Raw genomic sequence first — 23,172 nt, forward strand, 5'->3', positions numbered from 1 at the left:
TCGCAACTCAGAAGTCTGCCTTTGCAACATAGTGTCGGGGGAGGGAGGAGATCCCTTCATAAAGGACGCCTATGGAGAGCATCTGGGGTGGGGTGGGGAGGCGAGGCAGAGAAGAGCCGCGGGGGTGACGTCACCCAGACGGGCGTGGCTGTTCTTCCCAGCGGCCGCCGCTCCCTCCGTGGAAGGCAAAGGCGCCCCTCCCTTCCCACGCTCCCCTCCCGAAGCCCCGCCTTTGCAGGCAACGCGGTGACGTCAGCGCGCCGCGCCAGCCAACCAATCGCCCGCCCGCTCGTTCTCTTCCCCCTCCTCCCCTCCCCACCTAACCGCCCTTGCTGGCCAGGCGAGGAGACCCCGCAGCGAACTGCCAACGCCCGGCGGAGGAGGAGGAGGAGCAGCAGCAGCAACAGCCGCGACCGCCGCCGCGCCAGCAGAAGGAGCCGAAGCGGCCCGTCGTCTGAGGGGGGAAGGCAGGCCGGTAAGGGCGGCTCGGGGGGGGGGGGCGCGGGCCAGGCCTTTCTTTGCCTCGGGCCGGTCGGGTGAGGGGGGGTCCGTCCTTTCCGTCCCTCACGGTTGGGGGGAGGGGGGGGAGTCGACGGTTTCCCTCAGGGAAGGAGGGAGGCGTGGGGGAGGGGCCGGAAGCGGTGGGGGCGGGGCGGGGGAAAAGGAGGAGGAGGAGGATGCGGATGATGATGATGAGGGGGCATTACTTCATCTCCCCCCCTCATTTTTCAAATTCTCCCCCCTTTCCTCGATGGTCAGGGTTTTTTTTTTGGGGGGGAGGGCGGTGTCTCCAGGCAAAGAATCGCCTCAGAAAAGGCCTCGATCCTCTTCCACACCCTAACCCTTTCTAGTGCCTTCCCCAGCAGGCCTGGTTTCCTCCCCCCCCGCCATTTTAGGCTGAGGCGCCTTCTCTTCTCGCCTACACCCCAATTGGGGGACCTAACATCGCCTCCCCCACCCGCCCCTTCGGGCTCCATGTTCCGCCCCCCCCATTCCCTCCCATGGCTTGACAAGAGACGCCGTCCTCCAGCCACCTCCATTTGTCTGCCTTCCTTGAGAAAGGCCTCCTTTTGCTCCCCCACCCCCGCATATCAAGAGGAAGGAGGTCTCCTCCGTTTCTCCCTCAGCTCCAGCCATCCCTACCCTCCCTAATTCTCCTATCGCGGCCCCCTCCCGCCCTCCAACAACCACCCAACCCTCCATATCAAGGGGGAAGGGGGCTCCATTGTACCCCTTCCTTCCACAAGCCCCCCACCCTGCCCTCAATCTCAAGGGGAAGAGAGTCACCTCCATTTCTCTCTCAGCGCCTGTCATCCCCTCCCCTCCCTCCTTCTCCTTTTTTGCACCCCTTCCCTTCCTGGGCGTTGACAGGGCCTTCCGTGCTCTGGCCCAAATCACTGCAGTTGTAGGGGGAAGGGAGGTGGGGAAATAGTGGGGGTGGGGAGGGCTCAAGGGTTTGCAATGTTTAAAACAGACCTGAGGGCTTTACCAGGACGAGAAGGGCTAGAATCTGGTATCAGCGGCCTTATAACTGGTCAGATCTTGGGGCCATGGCCTGTCAGTTCTCAGAGGCACCCTTGGTTCTTCCGGGTTCTTTGTGTGTGGGGGTTGAATCTGGGACTTTTGTGCCTGGGTGGTGTCTACTCTCACCGCTGAGTTGTTTGCCCGTCCCTGAAAAGGAAGTCGAGGTGCTAGTTCTCGGGACTCTAAATCAAAAGACTGATTTAAGCAGTCTCAAAGCCGAGTTCTGGAAGAGGGAGCCTTGTTACTTGTCACAGAAGTGGAAACAAAAAGATGTCATGGTGATTTTATTTTTGGTACTGTGCCACATTGAAAATTGGTTCATTTTGCCTCATATGATCAGCTCTTGAGTGGCAGTGCTTCTCCAGTATTTAGCACAGGATTCTTTGCTGCCTCTGCCTGGAGATCTCTAATGTTCCCCGGTGGTCTCTCATTCAGGTGCTGACCAAGCCCAACTCTACACAATTGTCTAAAACAGTGGTTCCCAATCTTGAACTAAAACTCCCAGAAAGCCTTCACCACTATCTGTGCTGGTTTCTGGGAGTTGTAATCCAAGACAATCTGGGGACTCAAGATTGAGAGCCACTGGTCTAACATGAAGCAAGATCAGATGTGTTCAGGGTAGTATAGAGGTAGAGGTACTGTAGTTGGGAGGAGACATGGAGAAGGTTCTTGTGTAAGGGTTCCTCATCACCAGAGGTCTTTGCTCCAGAAACTGTTTATAAAAAAAGATGAAGGAGAAAGAACTGAACTTCCCTCTCCTCTCTCTCTCTCTCTCTCTCTCTCTCTCTCTCTCTGTGTGTGTGTGTGTGTGTGTGTGTGTGCGTGTGTGTTCTGATGGCTGATGGGAGGGGCAGAAGGATGGGGGAAAGGGCAAAAAAAAAGGAAACTCCTATGGATCCTGCATGGTAGAGTTAAGGCTTAATGTATAGAGATAAATCCTTATCTCCCTGAGAGGTGTGCATGTAAAGAAAATAATTGAAGGAAGTAGGAGGAGACAAGAGATGAGGCCTTATGTGGAGCAGTTATTACTCATAAGGGGCTTAACAGTAAGGAAAAAGATAGGGACTAGCACAGATAGGTCACTGCCATGTGGGGCTTATAGTGAATAATAAGGCAGGTTCCTGTCTAACAAGGGCTTGTAGTATAGAAGAAAAGCATGAGAGAGAGTAAACCAGTGCAAGGGAGTATTGCAGGCACTGCCTGACTGAGTCCTGTATTGGAGATGACAGACAGGAAGGAAATAAGGCCCAGGAGAAAATGTGGGGGGAAATGTGCAATTATTTCAGTTACAGACACTTAGGTGTAGCTGCAGCAGTAGAGGAAGAAGCTCATAATACTGGTCCTTAATTAGGATTGTAAGAGCTTTAAATATGTAGAAAGTGTTGTGAATGGTAAGAGCTGGGTCTCAACTAAAGTAGTTGGATTGAACTTCATGGGATAAATTATTCATCAAAGGGTTTAGAATGGGGTTTAAGTGCAGCAAATTCAGCCTGGATCCCACCCAGTGTTGTTTACTCTCTTTCATACAAGAAGAGAACCACCAGTTTGGCCTATGTTGTGGAAACGTGTCTTGAGATTTTTATTTGTTATTTTGAGTGACAGAGAAACTTTGAGGTCCTGGTCTGGAAGTTTTTCTCTCTCCTCTCTCACTGTAGTGTTGTACCTGCTGGGATGGTCCAGGTGGCCTTAGATGTGGTTGCAAGCCACTATATATTATTTCTCCTAGCCAGAATTAGTATCAATAGCTATATGTGCTTTAAACAAAGAATAAGGAAACAAGTCACTACCCCAAGAATTGAACTCCCAACCTCCAGCTCCGCAGCCAGCGACCTAAACCACTGAGCTATCTGGCAGTATAATAGAGCCCATAATAGAGTGACAGTATTGACTCACTATAATGATTGTTGAGATGGTGCATATGAAATCCATTGACTATTATAATGTTGTGTTTATATTTATGCCATCTAGAGATGGTGCAATCTTCTGCTGTCTTATTAGTATATTAGTATATTATAATGGCAGTAACTAACCTTTAGCATTACAGGATGCTATAATATTATTGTAATGCAGTATGCAGTGTGTCCCTTAAAGCAGTATTTACTATACAAACTTTTCTTTATTTAAAAGACATTTGTACCACAAGACATTGATAATTACAGAGAATTTGGGGATTGCCAAAAATTAGCATATGCACATTTCTTATACTGAGTGAATTGACTGTTCTGTGTGCAGCTGGTGTAGCTTTATTTATTTAACTTAAAGCGTGAAACTCAGCTTTTCAACTGATAAGGCTCTCACAGCAATGAACCACAAAGCCACTTGTTCATTTCTCACTTGTACCTTGAATGCACAGAGCCCTCTAGGATAGGCGCTCTGTTGCTCGACCTCCCTTCCTTTGCATCTGAGGATTGTACTTCTGATTTAGAGCGAGGGTGGGTAACTTTTTCACGTTGGTGGGGGGATGCATGATTCTGTTGCTGACAGGGCCCTAGTCAAATCCAGGCAGACTGACTCCTTTTCCCCTCTCTCTCCCACTCTCTCTGCTTCCCACTTCCCTTTCTTCCTTCCCATGTAACATGCTGCTGGAGAAAGGACAGATGGGTCCTGCAGAGGCCTGAACTGATCACGTGCAGAGGCTTTTGCAGTTAGACTGTGGGCTGCAAGTTGTCTCCTCCTCTAGAGAGTTTCAGTAAGGTTTGCTACAATCATATACTGTATGTGCCCTGTACTATGGGAGAGACTAGGAGTGTTGTATACGACCATGCTCAGATATAGAGCGGAGACGTAAGAGGACGTAATATGAACTGCTCTGTCCTTTAGTCTTGCTTTTAGCACTTCTGACTGGTGAAGGGATGGATGTGTCTTTGCCTGTCCACAGTAGAGTCAGCTTTGCTGTCTTAGCCACCTGCAATCTGTGCATATGGTCACCACCTATGCCTGCACTTTGTGCGAGAACGTTTAATTCTTGAGGGATCCTATTTATTAATAGGGAGAGGAGCTGCTGATTATGATACTGCTGCAAGATATCACATATTAGAGGTCTGTCTTTGAAGAGGCTCACTGTGTAGTCTTATTCCTTGGCTAGAAATGATGCATTAATCTGACCTTGAAATATTACTGCCTGTCAGCTGTAAATCAAGGCATTTAATGTATGTGTCTCTGGAAATTAACCTAGGTATGTCTTGTGCATTTATGCAGACAGATGATAGATGATGGTGTTAGAAAAATGTAAGCCGTGTTCATGCAGAATAATTGACTAATTACTGTAGGGCATTTGGAGGACTTTTTCTGGTTTACAGACCAGCTTTAGGTGTATGTGTGAAGGCTACATTTCTCAGATTAGAGGGCAAGTACTTCATTCATTTACAAGATGGAACATCCTGAATGGCACTTTAATATGTCATATAACTACTTGTTTTTCATGTGTAAACCATATTTCTGGGAATACATGGGTAGTTGACTAGTTGTGTTTCTGTTTTATGGCTGGCAAAGAATGATCTACTGAAATAAACCTTTTTTCCCCAATGGTGCTTACAAGTATTCTCTTTCTTAACCATGTAAAAGAAGTGGTAGAAAAACTTCAGAAGTTGCTGGAGTCTAGTTTCCATTCACCAGTCTGGCTCATGAGAAGAAATAAGGGGAGTACTGATTCATAGAAATCTGGAGAGTCCTTAGTGCTTGACTTAAAATAAATCTGGTCACTTGGGAGTTGTTGGTTTTATAATGAGAATGACCAAGCATGATACAATGTAATATATGGTATCACATATATCATATATTCAATGTTTTTTTTAAAAACAATGTTTTTATCTTCCTGAGATGAATCTTTTTAATGCTATCTTGAGTTAGAGTCCAAGGACTCAGTGTAACTTACTTCTGAGTAAACCTGAGTTGGGCTGGGCTGTTAGAGTCACAGATGCCTGTTAGCCTAGTTCAAAGGGTTATATTTTTGACCCTGCAATTATCATGTGTATTGCTTTAAGTCAGTGGTTCTCAAGCTGTGGAGCCGGGATACACAGGTATATCCTTATGTGCTCCTGACTGGCTCATGCAGTGAGGGCCTTTGTTTTTTTCATTGCAGTCAGTACACTATTGTTATATGGCTTAATTTGTTCTTGACTATGGTCATATATCATGGCTGTAGTCCAGGTGCCCACTGCCTGTAGATGACTTCACTGACATTAAAAAATAAAAAACAAAGTGAACAAAACAAAACCACCCTTTTTTGGTGTTCACTGATGCTTGTGATTTTCTTGTGTCTTCAGTTTTAGGGAGAGGTATTGAAGGGTGTTGTTAGTCTGGAAGTGTGTCCTGAAAGGTTAAAACATGAAAAGTACTGCTTCAAGCCAAATGTTTAGCAGTGCTCTCTGTTTCTGGTTATGTGTGTCATAAATAGGTATCCTGCTTCCAGTAAAAGTGCAATAGATTTTTGATTTCTTTAGTAAATTTCCAGTACTGTCTTTGGTTATGAGTAACCTCTTACTGGGGACTGTTTACTCTTTTGCCAGGTTGTTAGAGATATGTAGTCTCTACTCAGAGATGTACTGCTGATCTTCTTATTTCCAGGTAAAGGGTATAGGTCTAGTAGCATTATGCTGTGTTCAGAATCTGGCCCAGTTTTGGTGTGTGCATGTCTATAGAAATCCTGTTGGCATCATTTACATTGATGGCATCAGTGGCGCCCTTAAATTTTCAGAAATTAAACATTTCTGACTCATTTCCTGAAGCTTCCATATAATCCCTTTCATTTTTAGGGAACTGTAGGAAGATAAATGGGTACATTATCAAAATTGTTGCAGCTGTCCTCAGCCTTATGGTTTTAATTATGCCAAAATTATTTCAGTGTGTAAAACTCGTGAGTTTCTTATAGGAAAATCACAGGGTAAGGATAGGTATGGAGGAATATGTATGCATATATACAATTTCTCTTACAGAAGAAACTTAACAGAAATAACAGAAGAAGTGGTATCTGTTTTGTTTCCCTTAACTGGGAGTATATAATAAAGCAACTTGGAGTAGAACTGAAAGTTGAAATAAAACGTATTTTGTCACACAAGTTTCTAAAGGGTAACCCAGGTGTTCTTGGACTGCAATTCCCAGAAGCCTTCACTACCAAGTGTGCTGGCCAGGGTTTCTGGGAGTTGCGGTCCAGGAACACCTGAGTTTCTCAAGGTTGAGAACCACTGGTCTGATGTATTAAAGGAAAATGATTGATGACTTTGTTGTCCACAATCCTTTCTCCCCTCCCCACTGTGTGTATTCTGTGTGTGCTTGTTTGTTTGTACCTGGAAATTTAGATGACATTTTATGACCTTTGTACAGCGGACCGAAGGATCACAAAGAGCATAATGCAATGAAGTGTTTAGCCTGTAAGGGGGAATTATTTTAAATGTATTACTTAGTAGATTTAGTACTTTAGCAACAAAAAAAGGGGGATGGTACAAAATACATGCAGGTTTTTTCAGTGTTTTCAAATCAGTTTAGGTTTACAAAGCCTTGATTAATTTGTTCTCTTGTTGATGAGATGTGACTGATACTTCTGAGTAACTATTTGCAAAACAGGAAGGAAAAGACTTGTGGTTAAAAGCTGAACTCCAGCCTTGATACACAGTGTATAGACTGAAGTTTCTAAGCTCAGCAAGAATAAGCAGCTTAGGGGTTATTATGAACTTTGAATTCCTGATCAGGCAAATACTGCATTTCAGGGTAGCCCTTTGTGTCATATTACTGCTTCATATATAAAATATTAAGTGGAGATACGTCATGCAAGTTTTAGTTTAATTCCTTCTGTTTCTAATAAGGAGAGATTCTTTTTATCTTCTTAGTTCTACTCCCCACCCCCTCAATTCGCACCTTCGTGAAACTTTCCTGGGACTCAGAAGTGATAGGGAAACAAAACTAGTCCTGGCTTGGAATCCTTTTATCAGTGGTGTTTCTTGATGGACAAGCATGAACTCTGAATCTCTAACCTTGTTTCAGGGACTTGATTACTTCAGCGGCAGTAACCCTATCTAGCTGGAGTTCTTGGGGTGCCTGTACAGAAATGGTGGTAATAGCACTGAAAAAAATATTTTCCATTGTTAAAACAGAAATACAAGATTTGGGTTTTTCTCTTTTCTAGACTAATCTCCAGCCTGAGACAGCAGCAGACCGGAACTATGCAGACAATTAAGTGTGTAGTTGTGGGCGATGGAGCTGTTGGTAAAACGTGCCTTCTAATTTCTTACACAACAAATAAATTCCCATCTGAATATGTACCAACGGTGAGTAAAGAACGCATTTCCCTTTCATTTTTACCCCCCCCCCCTTGAACTTTGGAAAGAGGGAATTATGACCTGATGAAATGGACAGAATAATAATATGCATATATTGATTGGTTTGGTTTGGCACTGTATTCTTAAACAAAACAAAACAAAAAGCCTGGTGCATAACATAATAACTAAACTGTACTGCCTGGTATGTTGAAATTTAGAATAAAGTTTTTGTTTGTTCGAATGTATGCCATAGTAGCGATGAAGCAGCAAGCTGATGCATCCAAAGGAGCCTTAACTATTTTAATTAAAATGTTGTTAAAGTAGTAATTTACATTTAGAAACTGTTTTCCTTGATCAGAAACATTGTAAAAAGCCTATAACATCAGTTTATCAAATGTAGCAGCAGCTGGGTAAGTAGGCAATCATGGACTGTACTTTTTCAGACTGGCTTTACATCAATAAAATTAGATGTTGAAATAAACTATGTTGGGACAATAGTGTTGTAACAGTATTGAATGAATGGGTGGTAGTGTATTCAAGCACACAGTTAATTAACGTAGTGACTGATAGAAAAGAAATATTCTAATTAAATCCATATGTGATTTTGAAGAATATCTTTGGAAGTATGATTCTTTCAAGTCTTTCTGTAATCAAACTCACTTTTTCAAAGATCTCTAGCTGCCAGTTGTGAACATCCATTTTTATTTCCGTAGATTTCTGATAAGGGAGATTTGCTTTTTTTCTGCCAATGTTTATTCCTCTAGTGTTAGATCTGAAACATAGGGGCCTTTCTTGCAAGAGAGTTTCATGCAGATATAGCCTTTAGAGAAGTGATTTTCAAGCATAGCATTCTAGGTGCTTCAGATTTCCAGCTGGCAGAATCCCAACCATGCTGCCAAGGTTGAGAACTAAAGATAGGGGAGCACCACTTTAGCTTGGGATTTCAAAGAAAAGATGCACTTCTGTCCTTAGGATTTTTGTTAGTTCTTCTTAGGAACATGAGACACAGGCCTGTTCAAAAAATTTGCACCATTTCTGCCCATCCCAAAAATTTAATACCCCAAATACCATTTTTAAAAAATAATAAAGTGCACTTCCTATTTTTCAGGTTTCTTTCTTTCCTTTTTTAAAAAAAAATAATTTATTTTATTTGCATTTATGATGGTCTCTGGAGGATCGTGGAAACTGAATGTTAAAGTTTCCCATTCTTGTTGTAGTCTGCTGAACTTTTAGCTTAATTGGCTGAAGTCCTTTATGAGAAATAACTGTGTCCCATAGGTTTGCATCCATGCAGTTCCATGCTAGATGTTTAACTTTGACTGTTGAATGCAGGGTGCAGATCCCTGATTAGTCATGAATAGATATTCTGATCCAACTCTTTTGGCCAGATTCGGCATATTGTCATGACTTCAATGAAATTTATGGTGCCTTGTGTCTTGTAAGCTGTTTGTAACAATGCCGTGGGACAGAAAGCTAGGCATATAGTCCTGAGTTCCTTTAAAAAAAGATGCACAAACAGAATTGTTGGAAAGAGATGGCCTAAGCATCCTCCATGGAGATGTGCTGCTGTTGGAATCTTGAACAAGGAGAACTTAACAATGGCCATGGATGAGGCAAAAGATTAAGCAGGCATTATTTATTATTTGTCTCTTTGTGCTTTGCAATTGTCCATTGAAGAAGAAGCTTGATTCCATTATGCTCTTTGTTCTGAGAGAAAAATGCAGTTACTGGTGCCTATTTGTACATGCCTCTAAAATGACCCTGTATGGCTGTCACCATATTAATAATACCTTTGCTAGTCAAAGTGGTCTCAAAGGGAGCAGTAGACGTTGTCAGCATACATTTCTCTAGTTTGGACATTATCTAAATTTCCATATGTTGGAAAACAAAGGATTGCGATTCAGTTCAGCATGTTCAATATTCTTTTGACCTTTGTAGCAGGAGTGCCAGTCAACTAGATGGAATTTTCCCACAAAAGGTGGGAAAATTCCTGTAGTTGTGATGAGCCCAACGGTAGGAAAAATGCCACCCACCTCCAAGCTGGGGTGGAAGGTTTGAGTGATTGCGTTGTCGCTGAGCAGTTTAATATGGTGTTGAGCATTTCTGAAGCTCTGGCTCAACTGTGGGGATAATCATAAACCCTCTCTTTAGTTCCACTCTTGGGAGGTGGGGATTGCCTTGGGCTCAAGGGAAAGTGCAGTGTAAGGACAGAGCCAAGGGATAAGACAGGATGCTGACTACCCCAAGTCTTTGCTTGTATAAGGAAGCTACAGTCTTCTCTTTCCTTTAGTCAGCCGTGGTACAGCGCTCCATCCGGATGTTTGTTGTCAGGTAAAGCAGGTTCTGCTAAGAGACTTGAAACAAAACCCTGTGAGCCCCCCACCCCGTGTCGGGCACATACATTGTTCCACTTTGAGATTAAAAATTTGGGCTGGATTTCAAATGATCCAAACAAAGAAGAAAGGTGAAAGAAGATTTGGATCTCAAAATTCCTCCTCCTCACCCTCTTGAGAACATCCTATAGGTGTAGTTCCTTTCTCCCCCCCCCCCCAAAAAAAAAAGTTCTGATAGCCACCAGCTTGAATTTTGTTGGGATTGCTGGTAGAAGTCATGTGCAAAACGCCAAGTCCTAGAAACCAGACAAGCCCTGAAGAAGGAATGCCTTAGTTGCACGGAGTAAGCAAGAATACAAGATATGTGATCCTCCCTCTACATGTACTTTTCTTAGGCCTTGGCAGAGACACATCAAGTCCGGGCTCAACCAGTCTGGGAAGGGAGGATGAGGATTTAATAGCCCCTCATGAAGAAGGCAGCTTTTGCCTCATGGGGCCACAGAGAATTGCTCAGGCTGTTTGCCAGTGAGAACTTTTTAGTCCTCTTGAGCCAAACTCTGGGAATCTTGGGCCTGACCTTCCCAGATAGAAGATAATAACACACCATCACCACTGAATATATAGCAAAGAGTTGCACCAATTGACAGTAGTGGTGCTCCCATCTTGTAAAGCATTGGAACACTGCTAAAAGAGGATTAGGAGCTGCATAGGACAAGGCCTTGAGTCTTAGCTGGAGGCAGCAGCACTCAGATTGACATGTTTGCTAGTTAATTGAAACTTGTGAAAATATGAATGTTCTCCTTTCAAAGTCTGCAGGTGACACCACTTAAATAGTCCCAAAATAGAGCTTTTGTCAGTGGATCATGAGATAACTAATTTCTAATTTGTTAATAACAATAAGATAAATTATTGCTAGGAATTTGAAGACAGCTCACAATAAACCATCGAGTGTTTGGCGTAGAGAAATTTGGAATATGGCATTTAATGATAAACTGCAACTATAGGGGGAGAATGTATTGGCTTTGTGTTGATAAAGGGGAAGGGACAAAGTTAAGCAATGAAGTTTGTACAATTTTGGAAGGCAAAGGAGGCCCTAGAAGTGTAAATGGGATAAGCAGTTACCCCCAAATGGACCAGATGGCATATGTATTTTTTTCTTTCTTGGTAGTTTTGTTTATTAAATGTTTCAATGCTAGTTGTTTTAATATCTTTCATTTTTTAAAAAAGACCTCATCTAATGGACCAGGCCCTCAATACAGGTTCATACCCTGGATTGGCCTGTTGGCCAGGCTTGCTGTGTGTTGTTCATGCTGGAGAGTGATGTTGCACTTAATGGCTTTTGCATCTTTTCCTCCAGGTGTTTGATAACTATGCTGTAACAGTGATGATCGGTGGAGAGCCATATACCCTAGGCCTCTTTGACACAGCTGGTAAGTTGTAGTTGTTTGTTTGTTTTGTTGTTCTTGTTGTTTTGATAATTCAGCCTTAAAGACAACAGGTGACTTTGGCTCCTAGATGCTTATCTGTTTTTCTCAGACTCTTTGTTACAAAGAGACTAGTGTTCCTTTTTTAAAATAAGTCCCTAGCTGTGAAATAAACAATAAGTGGAAAACCTGGCTGTGCTCATACAAAGCAATATGTCCCAGTGCCCACTCAGTGGACAATCTCTCATGGTTGTTAAGAGATTCTCTCCTCTGCTTTTCCTCTTGGAGCTCATGCCACTTTTGAGGGTGCAAAATTAGGCATTAGACCTGCTTTATCTTCGAGAACAGTGGTTCCCAATCTTGGATCCCCAGACATTCTTGGACTGCATCTCCTGATTGCATCTTCACCACTAGCTATGCTAGCCAGGATTTCTGGGAGTTGCACTCTGAGAACATCTGGGGACCCAAGGTGGGGAAGCACTGTTCTAGCATGCTGCTGCCAGAAATCCCAGTTTGTGAGGCACTTTCAAGAATGAAGTGGGACTAGAACAGCATAGTGCAGGGAAGGAAGAAAGGGGATTAGGTAGTGTAATGGCAAGAATAAAAGAAAGGTTGTGTTTAACTTTTGAGGTTAAGAGATAGGTCGCTGTATTGGGACATACAAGGAACAGAGAAGCATTCCTCATTTAATGAATATTTGATATGATATCTTGAGTTCTTTATGATAGAACTGGTTAAGATTTGTTCCTCACAAAGGGATACAATGCTGAATGCCTGCAGTGAACCTTTTTCTTGCATTTACTTGGCGAAGTAGATATCCTCCAGTGCTTTATAATTTTTCTAAGTGGGAAAGATTGGAATCTGGAAGAACAGGAGGACACATTCTGCCCAGTGCTTACATGAAACTGTGGCAGTAAACACCTGGGGTTTCATGTGGTGCCTTGGAGCAGCTGCAGTGGCAGACGAGCAGACCAGAAGCAGGGTTCTGGTGGAGTGGCCGTTAGGCTATTCTCTTTGGAAGGGAGAAGTGGCAGCTTGTTGTTGCAAGCTCGCTGACAACTCGCTTCGGACCTTGTGGCATTCAGCAAGGGATCCCTTTATCTCTGGAGGAAGTGGAGACTTAACTTTTCTTACCTATTTAGTACTGAATTAAAGGAAGGCTTTTGTGGGGTTAGTACTACAGTATTCCTCCCTTTGAAATAAAGATTTTAATCTCACCTATCTATAAAATAATAGGGATCCGTTGTTTGTTCTCTACCTAGGACTTGAGGACTTTGATTAAAAGAGGATGATTCCTCTTGTCCGTCCATTGATGTGGAAGCTAGTTTAGGACTAAGCAAGAGGAACAAAGATAACTCTTAGGGAGGAGTAGGGTCTCTTCACTAGTATTTGTTTCCTTTAGAGATCTCTGCTAAGGTAACGTAAGTGCCACAAGTTTAGCTCGTGATGTATATTTTCAGTTGCATAGCTACTTTAAAAGGAGGATGTACTTGTATGGTACTCATTCCCTCTGAACAGACAGTTCAAGGTGCTTTCTTTTTTATTTATTTGTTTTTTTTATTTTAATTTTTCTTATAAAAATAGGGCAAGAAGACTATGACAGATTACGGCCCCTTAGCTATCCACAGACAGATGTGTTTCTGGTTTGCTTCTCCGTGGTCTCCCCATCTTCATTTGAAAATGTGAAAGAAAAGGTGGGTACATGTTCTGAATAGAAATCTGCTTCCTTTAAAAAAATTGTCACTAGAGATGGGCACGAACCACCGGTTCGGCAGTTCATCCAAGTTATATTTTGGTCATATAGGTGTTCTTTGCTTCCCAGCCCCACCTCCTCTGATGGACGCCCACTCAGAGGCAGCACTTTGGCTTCCCTTCCCTGCCTCCTCTGGGTGCTGTCTCTGTGTGGGTGCGCACTAGAGGAGGTGGGACTTGGAAGTGCCAAACACATGTTCAGCCAACCAATGGTTTGGCAGTTCGTGCCCATCTCTTCTCATCAGGAATGCTAAGCTGTTTGATCTATGAATTTAGCATGATGACTGAAACACCCTGTCTCTTCCTTTCAGTGGGTACCTGAAATCACTCACCATTGTCCAAAGACTCCTTTTTTGCTTGTTGGGACCCAGATTGATCTCCGAGATGACCCCTCAACAATTGAGAAACTTGCCAAGAATAAGCAGAAGCCCATCACTCCGGAGACGGCTGAAAAACTGGCACGTGACTTGAAGGCAGTCAAATACGTGGAATGCTCTGCACTTACACAGGTAAGAGTTGTCAATTATATTGTGTTGCAGAGTCCTCTTCTGTTTTTCCTTTGTGCTGGAGAACAGCTAAACATCCCTGCTGTTTAGAAGGTGAGTTCTCTGGTGGGACTCATTCTGATTTCCTTGGAAGAAGCAAACTGCTAGTAATTTCAGGTATTCTACAGACAACTTCAGAATCTTGCAACTAGTATTGTAAATATAGATGACGTCAGGGCGGTTGTGTTTCTAGCATGGATCTCTTTCATTGAACAAATAGGACAGACAAAATACCTTTTAAGCTGGTGAATAGTACTAGAAAGCACTGTTTAGAAACGTAATGGCAAATGGCACTGGTTTATCAAGATTATAGGGTCTTGTAGGGATGCTAGGTGTAATGTGAATATGTTTGGTGTCAGAGACGCTGTCAAATTAAACCAGTTAACTGCATATATTTAACAAGGTCCATCCTGCATAACCCACATAAAAGAAGGGAAATAGAATTTGAGAAACTTTTCTACTTCAAGTTAAAAGTGTAACGTTTTGTTTGCTTAGTATATATTTGTCCCTTGGTGCATAGACAACGCTTTGGGGCACAAAGTGCTTGTTCCATACAAGTCATAGTATGCAATGAGGGTTATGCACAGTTATTTTTGCATCTTGTCACTGGAGTGGGATGGGTCAAATTTGGTGATCTATTCCTCCTGTTTTGTTCATAGTTAGCTAGTGATGGTTAATGCCGTAAGCCACCCAGAGACCTTCGGGTAGTGTGGGCGGCATATAAGTCAAATAAATAAATAAATAAATATTGGTTTCATGAGATTGTAGGTAGTCTGCACAATGACTTGCGGAACTAAGGCCCATTCAGAAGCAAGTAGAAAAGAAAAGCCATGTGATCCATGCATGATACCACAGCCCAGAGTGGAGTGGTATCTTTCTTGGATCACTAAACAATTAGAAACATGATAAGATGTTGAGTTCTCTAGAACTCTCCTTTCCTCAGCCCAAAGCTTTGTTCCTCTTTGCTCAATGTAGAGTTCAAGAGAACACAAAAGCTTGTGTTCCAGTAAATGCTAAAAGTATTAAACATCAGAAAACAGACCTGCTTAGAGAGTTATAGCTGTGCATATCATGGGAGAGATGGTGAGTGGGGAGGAGTTAACTGACAGTAAAAGATCAAGAATGACTGCTTGTTTGGCTGCATGTTTGTGTGTTTCTGATACCATTTTGCTTAGGCCTAGAAAGGAGATGACACCAAAAATAGGGCTGGATGCATTTGTGATTATAATTCTATGAATATTTGATTTTTTTCCATTTTCCAATTGTAACAGCATTAATATCAGTTTTCCATCACCTAATATTGATAACACATATTTTAGCCACAATGTTTTTCTGTCTCTCGCTTGATAAGTCTTTTCTGGGAGGGCCCTTGCAATGAAGTCTTGATTGAACCCCCTTTGCCTGACATGGATTAACTATTCTATCTAGGATTTTGTGTTCTTCAACGGATTATCCTCTTTTATTTGCACTTGGGGTGTTTTTTGAGAGGGATATGGACAGTGGAAGATGTGGAGCAAAGCAAGGATTTCAGTATTACTGTCAAGTTTCTTTACGTACATCTCTTATTCTTCAAATTGGAATTAAAAACCAACCCTTTGAGACACTGTTCCTTTATGGGTTCTGCTGCCCTGTTCATCACTTCAGTCACTGTGGCTTCTCATGTCATCATTGCTTAGAGTAAGTTCTAATGTTAAAATCAGTGTTGGACCTGTTCTTGGAAAGGATCCTTGGTTAATCAATATGAATGTTTTTAAAAAAATACCTTCTGTTTTACTCTTTTAAAAGATTACTCATAGCAGCATTCTGTAACTGTAATCTAACACAAGCACATTAAATCAGATGCTTAGACCTAGAGTTTTTGACAGCAGAAACAGAAATGATCCAGCATCAAAGACATTTGTTTTCGGTATAAAGAGGGGGAAAATCACTTTCATTTTAGTGCAGTAAATATATTATGTTGCCATGGGCTTCATATACGTGTCCCAAGAATTGATGAACTCTTGCACTCATATATCCAATGCAGCAGGCATGAGGAATCCAGCCTTTAGCTATAGATCCATTCTGTCTCTCACCATGGCAGAATCAGCTGATCTGATCACATGAAAGGTCTTATAGGCCTATATTGTGGAACTGCTTAAAATTTTTGCAGTTTGCTCATTTTGAAGAAATAATGGGTGATATTCTAAATAATGAGTGCTTTCCTTCATGTACCAGAGAGCATCCTATTTACTTCCTGTTGTGGCATGTCTTGTTATGCTTTCTAGTCAGTTAATAACATTTCATAGCATTGCGTGGAATGCTGAGAATGTGATTTACCTAAAGATTTATACCAAGATGTTTTGTTTTATGCCATGATGTTTTATTTCTACCAGGGTTATTTATACCAGATGTTTAAATAAACAGATAAAATGCAGTATAATGACTTCATGTAAATGGCAATATATTTTGATGGCTGTAGCAGACACCACTAGGCATTTGTATTTAGGAACTGTGTAAAGGGCATGCTCGGGTTAAGTCACTTTAAACCCTTCCATTCTCTCTGGTCACTGAAATAGTGTGGGCTCAAAACTGTACTCCTTATTAGAAAAAGAGGGCATTGAAAGTCTCAAGTGGCCATTGTCTTAGAAAATCAGTTATTTATCTGGCCTAGTTATATATGAACAATGTTAAAATTTACATGAAAGGATTGCCTGGAACCATGTTGACACCAAGATTATTGTCTAAAGTAGAAAAGGTAATAGAAGATGTTCAGGAAACCTGTACAGTATATGCGTGCTAGTAAGATGTAAACTTGTGGCATGTGTCTTTAAATTTCTTAGGCCTGGTGGCTGCAGGAGGTTTAGGCACTTTCAGTCATTGTCTTTAGTTTCAGTTGTAAATGCTTATCTGTCAGTTTGTGCCAGTAGCAATCTGTCAGAGTTGCTGGTTTTTTTGTTTTTCCCCCCTTAGAAGTCATTTTGTTGCTGCAGATCAGTGCCTTTTGCACAAAGCCCTGATTGGACTGTTGCAGCCGGAGCATTTGTTTGCTTGATGTGTAGCATTAATGTCTTGTGCTCTCATGTTGCATTCCTCACCCATCTCCGTTTAGCACTATTGCTGCACACAACAGGTTCATAAGCTGGTTTGTTAATGCAAAAATCAGGGTCTGTGAGCTGATAGCCAGATCCTTCCAGCTGCATGCAAACTGATAGTGGAGGGACTATCCATGGCCATAGCTAAACTAATGTGAATTTAAGTTATTCTGCAGTTAATAAGCTTATTATTAGGGAGGATCACTTCTCTGCTCATAGGTGACAGACTGAAACTGGAGAATACTGTATAAAAGGTTGGGCCATGTCACCCTTTTCTGTGATGTCACTGTGTTGTGAAATACTAACACGGGCATCAGCAGCTCTTGCTTACATTGCCTCCAAGAGCAGACACTTTCTTGTGGCAATGCCACCCTGATGCAATGTGGAAGTGGTTGCAGAGAGAACATGTAGAATGTAACCTTGGTTAAGAAACTACTGTACAGTTTGCTTGGCAGTTGCTATCATCAGGAAGAAGCTTCCTTTAGTGGTTTTGTTTGCAGCCAGATCTGCAGTTTCAAGACCTGCAAACACAAGAGCAGGGAATTATATTCCAACGTTTTATTTATTTACGAAATAAATCAGGAAGATGTGTGCTGCAATATTTCATAAAGACCTCTGTCCAGGTAGCATTCATGCTAACCCTCTATACTATGCTTTGTCTGTTTCTTCTTTCCCTCAAAGATTGCTTTGTAACAAAGTAAATCTGCTTTGCTGACCACCTTTATCCTGAATGCTCTTTGTTTTCTGTTTGTCTCTCTCTCTAATCCTCTAACCTGCCTACTATTTTTTCTCCTCCCCTCTGTCTTGTAGAGAGGTCTGAAGAATGTGTTTGATGAGGCTATCCTAGCTGCCCTCGAGCCTCCGGAAACTCAACCAAAACGGAAATGCTGTATATTCTAAACAGTTTCCTCTTCCCCCCCCCCTTTCTTGTTGCCGCTTCCTCTGTCCCACTGCTGTAGAAAGTTGGTTGGAAAAACAAACAAACAAATAAAACCATCTTGACTGAAAGAAGCTGTGTCTTTACTTAATGTCTTAGAGCAAACTCTGTATTAGCTTTTGGGTTGGAAACCGCGTAAAAGTTTGTTATAGTTATGGAACATGGACTCATTTAAACCGTTTGCTTCATGGTTTGCTAGTTTCCCCCCCTCCCTTTTAAAATAGCTTTGACTTGGATTATTAAGGGATTGATGGTCTTGATTTTTAAAAAATAATAGTAATGAAACTTCAGAGGAATTAAGTGAAGAGGTGGAAAGATTTTGAAAAAATGCCCAAATGAAAAGTAATGTGCAATTCATTTTGCTCTTTCTTGTGGCTCTGTTAACTGTATTTGCATGATGTTTGTACTTGACATGGTGACCTGCAAGTGATGGTGAACTGGTGAAAGATTCCCTGGTTTTCCTCTGTGTGGTGGGGGCTTCCTGTTGCTTTGGCTGTTTGTGCTATGTTGGAATATTTGGTTCTGGGGGGTGGGATGGGGGAGGGAAGGAAGTTAGGTGTAGCTGCTACTGTGTGACAGATGTTCTGTTTTCAGTAACATAGTAGCTCTGATTTTTATTCATTCTCAAAGCTGACAATTGTAAAATGTAAAGCTTTCTCTTTTTTAAAAAAAGTCATCCCTTCTGACTTCTGTTGTTTGAAGGAAGGAAAGGAAATACAATTGTAGTACTTTCCGTTTCAAAATTAAAAATAGTTGTTCCTATAATTGCCTGATGAAGCATTATTCCTGTTTGTATTCATTTGCTTTAGTTAACCTTTATGTGCTATAATGCATACCTCCTCCTTTTGTCTTTACTAGACTCGAGTGCCATTCAGTGCTTTGAGTCCTCCTTTGCTGCTTCCGTAAGATGTAGTGTCTCATAGGGATTGTGTTGAGGGCTCTCCGTTCTTGCTTGCTTGCTAATCTAACCAGGGTATCACCCATTCCTTGTTCTGGAGTCCTTTCTTCTTTCTTTTTAAACCAGGGGTATACACATTGTTAGTGCTGTGTTAAAATCAAGACCTCTCACACACTCATGCCTGTGTCCACATATGCCTAGAACTACTTAAGAACATTCCCTGCTTCTCTTGATACCCAGGCTTCCTGAAAGCGTTCTTCCCTACTGTTTTATGGCTGTTATGTCAGTTGTGCCGCATAAAGAAAAAGCAAATAAACATGTCAACATGGTTCAGGCAATTAAAAACCTAGAGTGCTCGGAAAGGACTGTTGCTTCTCTGCAGGAACCTGTGCCTCAGTGCTCGGTTTTAATTTTGTCTTTGTGGGTTTATTTATTGATTAAGAAAACACCGTTTGCTTTTAATAACCCAGAAAATGAGACAGCCCCTTTCTCTTTGCCCCTTTTCAGAAAGGCCTAAAGAATGTATTTGACGAGGCGATTTTGGCCGCCCTGGAGCCTCCGGAGCCGAAGAAGAGCCGCAGGTGTGTGCTGCTATGAACGTCCTTTCCCAGCCCCTTCTGCAAAGCTGGTGTTGATGTCATACTAAAAGCAATGTTGAAATCAAACTAAAGATTCAGATTCTCCAGTTTTTTGGGTTTGTTTTTTTTTTGCAATAAAGACAAATGCCGTGCACCTCCCTTTCCATACGCTCCTTGTGTGAGATGCAAATGTTAGTGCTCTTCTCCAGTGCCCCTCAGTTAGACTAATTTTTTAAAAAAAGTTGTATTTCAACCGACACTGATCATTACTAGTTTTTGTTTACTGTTTAATTTTTGTTTTTGTTTTTAAAATTCAGGCATGCTTGTGGTGATTCCTTCTGTAACAGAGTAAGTTTTAGGCTGTAGCCTTCGGGCCCTGAACTGTTGTTGCTAGGCTGGCATTTCTTGGAATCTGCAGTCTTCTGTGGCCAGCTTGCAATCCGGGGGTGAGCAGGTTTCAATCCTTGGAACAGATTCTAGAGTTGAAATATGTCCCCAACCTGGTGCTTCTTTGAAGAGGGGAGTAGCACATTCTTTTAATCTACATCTCCTCTGAAGTTGCCTTGGATCTGTTTCCCTTCCTTTTCTTCAGGCGGGTCAGAAATTCCCATCCTGCTCTTTTAACACTCAAAATGTAAATGAGCCCTTTGTTTACATATTCAGCCAAAAGCTTTTTGTGTGTGTAATGCACACACATACACACACACATACCAACACATAGTAAACTCTCCCCAACTTTGCCAATTACTAATTTTTTTGTAGGTAGTGTTCAAAAACTTGAGGACTTTAGGCATTAAATAAGCCCTTCTTTTGACAAGCAGACACTTCTTATGACTAGTAACATGAGCGATGTATTTGAAACCAATCCACATGGCTTTTGCTGATGGTAACGGAGGTTTGAAGCTGATAAGCTGACTGTGCCACAGAATGGTTCAGCATTCTCTTCAAAGAGAAGGGGAATGACACGTGTCTCGTCAGGAAATAAACATATGGAGGAGAAGAATGTTCAGTATGAGATCTTGGGGACCGGCAGAGGCAGTACCTTACACGTATGAGCGCTTCTGTCCTCCTAGGTTGTCGCTCAGTGTAAGAGATCACTTGGGGCTCTCTGAGTCCAGTGTTAGTAGGGATCTTACCAGAATTATACTCCAACTTAATATTTCTCGATCTTCCCAGACTCTAATTCTTGTAGATTCATTAGTGTTGAACTGATGCTTTTTTCCATGTCTTAAGTTCTTTGTATATGCATTTTTTCAGATGTATTAAACATAAAGTATCTTCACAAGCCTGGCTGAGAATAATTTGTTTTGCCCTATAGACAAGTTGCCTTACTTTGCATGTGTTCTAAAATAAGTGCACTTGGGCATCCGGGAAACTTTTCAGCTGTGAGGAGGTCAGGATCCCCTCCTAGTTGCCAGTTCAAAAGTCTGCTTTCTTTCCTGCTGGCATACTACTTATCCTGCTTTTTCATGTTCAAAGAGGAGATGCCTGAACTCTTTCCATCCACTGCCAGCACAGGAGTAAAGAAGAACTATTTTTTGTGTGATTTTAATTTTTTTTTCAACTTTATGAGGAACATTTTGGAAGATTGTATTGTTTGTGCTTTCCAGCATCTTTCATCATAGAATAAAATATCCCTTGATGATCTTTTCCTTGTGGTTTGGATTCAGGAAATGTAAATGTACTTTCTTCAGAAGAGAAGCTTGCATATTGTTAATGCACAAAACAATTTTTCGTGTAAAGATCTGTGAGTAACTCAAGTGGCACCAATTTTTCTGCCTCTGCTCTACTTCTGTGGTGCTTTTTAAAGTGACCAGTTGCTGTGATGATTTTGTGTGGTAATCTTGACCAAGTTCTGGTCAAGTATCACCTAATCATCCTCTGGTATTTCAAGCTGGTACTGGATTTGAGTTCAGTGGAATTTATGTTCAGTACCAGAATACAGACAATCCCTATAGGAATCATATTTGTGGTTTTCAAACATTCAATTTTTTCTGATTTTTTGGAGGCTTTTAAAAAGTTAATCAGGTGACTTAATGAAATTGGCTACCTTCCCTCTCATGTTCTGCCATCTATTAGTGTCATGCAAGGCACCAAAGTTTCATGGATATATATCATGCCTCCATTCTCTTTTGCTTTGTTGTGTCTTCTTGGTTCCTTCTCCGTGATTTATTTTGCACTTCAAAATTCAGAAACACTTGGAAATTCTAAAAGGCACTCTATAATATCCTGTTCTTGCAAAGCGAAGCTGTAAACACAGAGGAAGTTTTAATTTCTGGCTTTGCTGTGAAAAGTGTATTGAATTGCTCACACTCTTCACATGTATTAAGATGTGCAGAGGGGAGCTGTAGTAATAATGGTCAGCAGTCACTGTGTGTCAAGAGGCAAGCTGTCTGAAAGAGCATATTGTTCATATCTCTACTGAAGCCATACATACATCAAGTGAATCAAAAGTAGCTGTTTCTGAGCAAAGATGGATGTCGTAGTTCTGCTGGAGACCATTGCTTGTTACTGACTCTGACTGAGACCGAAGCAGGTAGGCATGTTAGGAAAACCTTTTTGCAAAGTCAGACTGTGATTATCAATCAACTCTGTGTTACGATAGCTACTGCTTAAGAGAGTAGGCGGTTTCAGACTGGTACAGTCCATCTCATTTTGTTCAAACTATGAAATGACTAACCATTTCATTAGGGGAAGGGAGATAAAAGAGGTCACGTTTCCCTAAACTTCTGTCTTCTGTGGCAAGTTTCCCACTGCAGACTGCTTCTGGGATAGCAAGGCATTTCTTCTCTGTTTATGAACTCTTGGGTTCCTTAAAACAAATGAGGAACACAGAACAGGCAGTGGAGCACGGAGTTTCATTCATTCCTTTTGGGATACAGTGATGAGTCTAGGTAGTCAACCAGAACAAGGAGTATCCATATAAAGACAACAGTCATGCTGGATCAGCAAAAAATACTATTGGATCTACTATTTTATTCCCTCTGTGGCCAGAGATGACTACAGATGAACAAGGATAGCAACAGTCCTCTTTCTCACGTTATTGACACTTGAGGTGTATACTGCTTCTCATAGTGGAGGTACTCTATATAACTTGAGGCTAGCAGCTGTTGATAGCCTTATGCTTTATGCTTTGGCCCAATTCCCTTTTAAAGATATCAAGAGTTGGTGGCTACGTCTTGTAGTGGTGAGCTCCATAATTTTAAATCAGGCAGATTCTGCAGAAAAACTAGTTACCTGTCTTGAATCTCCCACCATTCCGCTTCATTGATCAACCTTGCCAGAGGAAGGCAATCTTTTGGCGTGCATTGAGATGATAATATGTAATCTTTATCATCTTAGAACTGTAGACCTTGTGGATCATTGAACCCAGCCCCTGTCAAGGAGGCCCAGTGGGGAATCAAACTCCCAGCTTCTGGCTTTGCAGCCGGAGACCTAAACCACTAAGCTGCCCAACAGTTCTGCATTTCTGAATGTCAATTCAATTGCCACCTGTGTGGCCTTGGGCAAACTGCACAGTCCCGGGGCATCCCCAGGAGAAGGGAATGGTAAACCACTTCTGACTATGGTCTACATAGAAAACCCTAGAAAGGGTTGCCATAAATGAGAACTGATGACGCCATGTGATTATTTCATTCATTGTACAGTATATGCAAGTCATGTACTTAGTGAGGTTGAATAGTTTGTCAACTGAACTATGTAAGAGGCGAAGAACTGTGTAAAATGTTCAAAGAAAGGACCATATTAGTACTTTGTTCTTGTATGCTGGCACAATTAAAGGGGGGAAGTGCAGGAAGGGGGGGGGGAAGAAGGCAAAATAAAGGCAATTTGATTTGTTTCAGTGACCGAATCTTTG

General features: G+C 41.9%; 1 protein-coding gene across 2 annotated transcripts; it reads left to right on the plus strand.

The window, feature by feature from the left end:
* Nucleotides 1-312: 312 nt before the first annotated feature.
* On the plus strand, nt 313-20,601 carry CDC42 (cell division cycle 42). Of its 2 annotated transcripts, none has more exons than XM_072977686.2 (6): nt 313-475; nt 7,646-7,787; nt 11,469-11,541; nt 13,120-13,229; nt 13,599-13,796; nt 19,246-20,601. In XM_072977686.2, exons 2-6 carry the CDS (start codon nt 7,683-7,685, stop codon nt 19,333-19,335), a joined length of 576 nt encoding a protein of 191 aa, XP_072833787.1. In that variant the 5' UTR covers nt 313-475; nt 7,646-7,682; the 3' UTR covers nt 19,336-20,601. The 2 variants fall into 2 exon arrangements, with proteins under 2 accessions (XP_072833787.1, XP_072833788.1); XM_072977687.2 differs by lacking the exon at nt 19,246-20,601 and adding an exon at nt 17,714-18,605.
* Nucleotides 20,602-23,172: the final 2,571 nt, after the last annotated feature.

The sequence above is a fragment of the Pogona vitticeps genome, chromosome 7, assembly GCF_051106095.1.
Source record: "Pogona vitticeps strain Pit_001003342236 chromosome 7, PviZW2.1, whole genome shotgun sequence".
Lineage (NCBI taxonomy): Eukaryota > Metazoa > Chordata > Lepidosauria > Squamata > Agamidae > Pogona > Pogona vitticeps.

Bases quoted from the DNA above. Each gene is read 5' to 3' on its own strand.
- CDC42 (XM_072977686.2), top strand. From the start codon at position 7,683: ATGCAGACAATTAAGTGTGTAGTTGTGGGCGATGGAGCTGTTGGTAAA. The intron at 7,788-11,468 runs GTGAGTAAAGAA...CTTTTCCTCCAG, and splicing joins CATCTGAATATGTACCAACG to GTGTTTGATAACTATGCTGT. The intron at 13,230-13,598 runs GTGGGTACATGT...TCTTCCTTTCAG, and splicing joins TTGAAAATGTGAAAGAAAAG to TGGGTACCTGAAATCACTCA.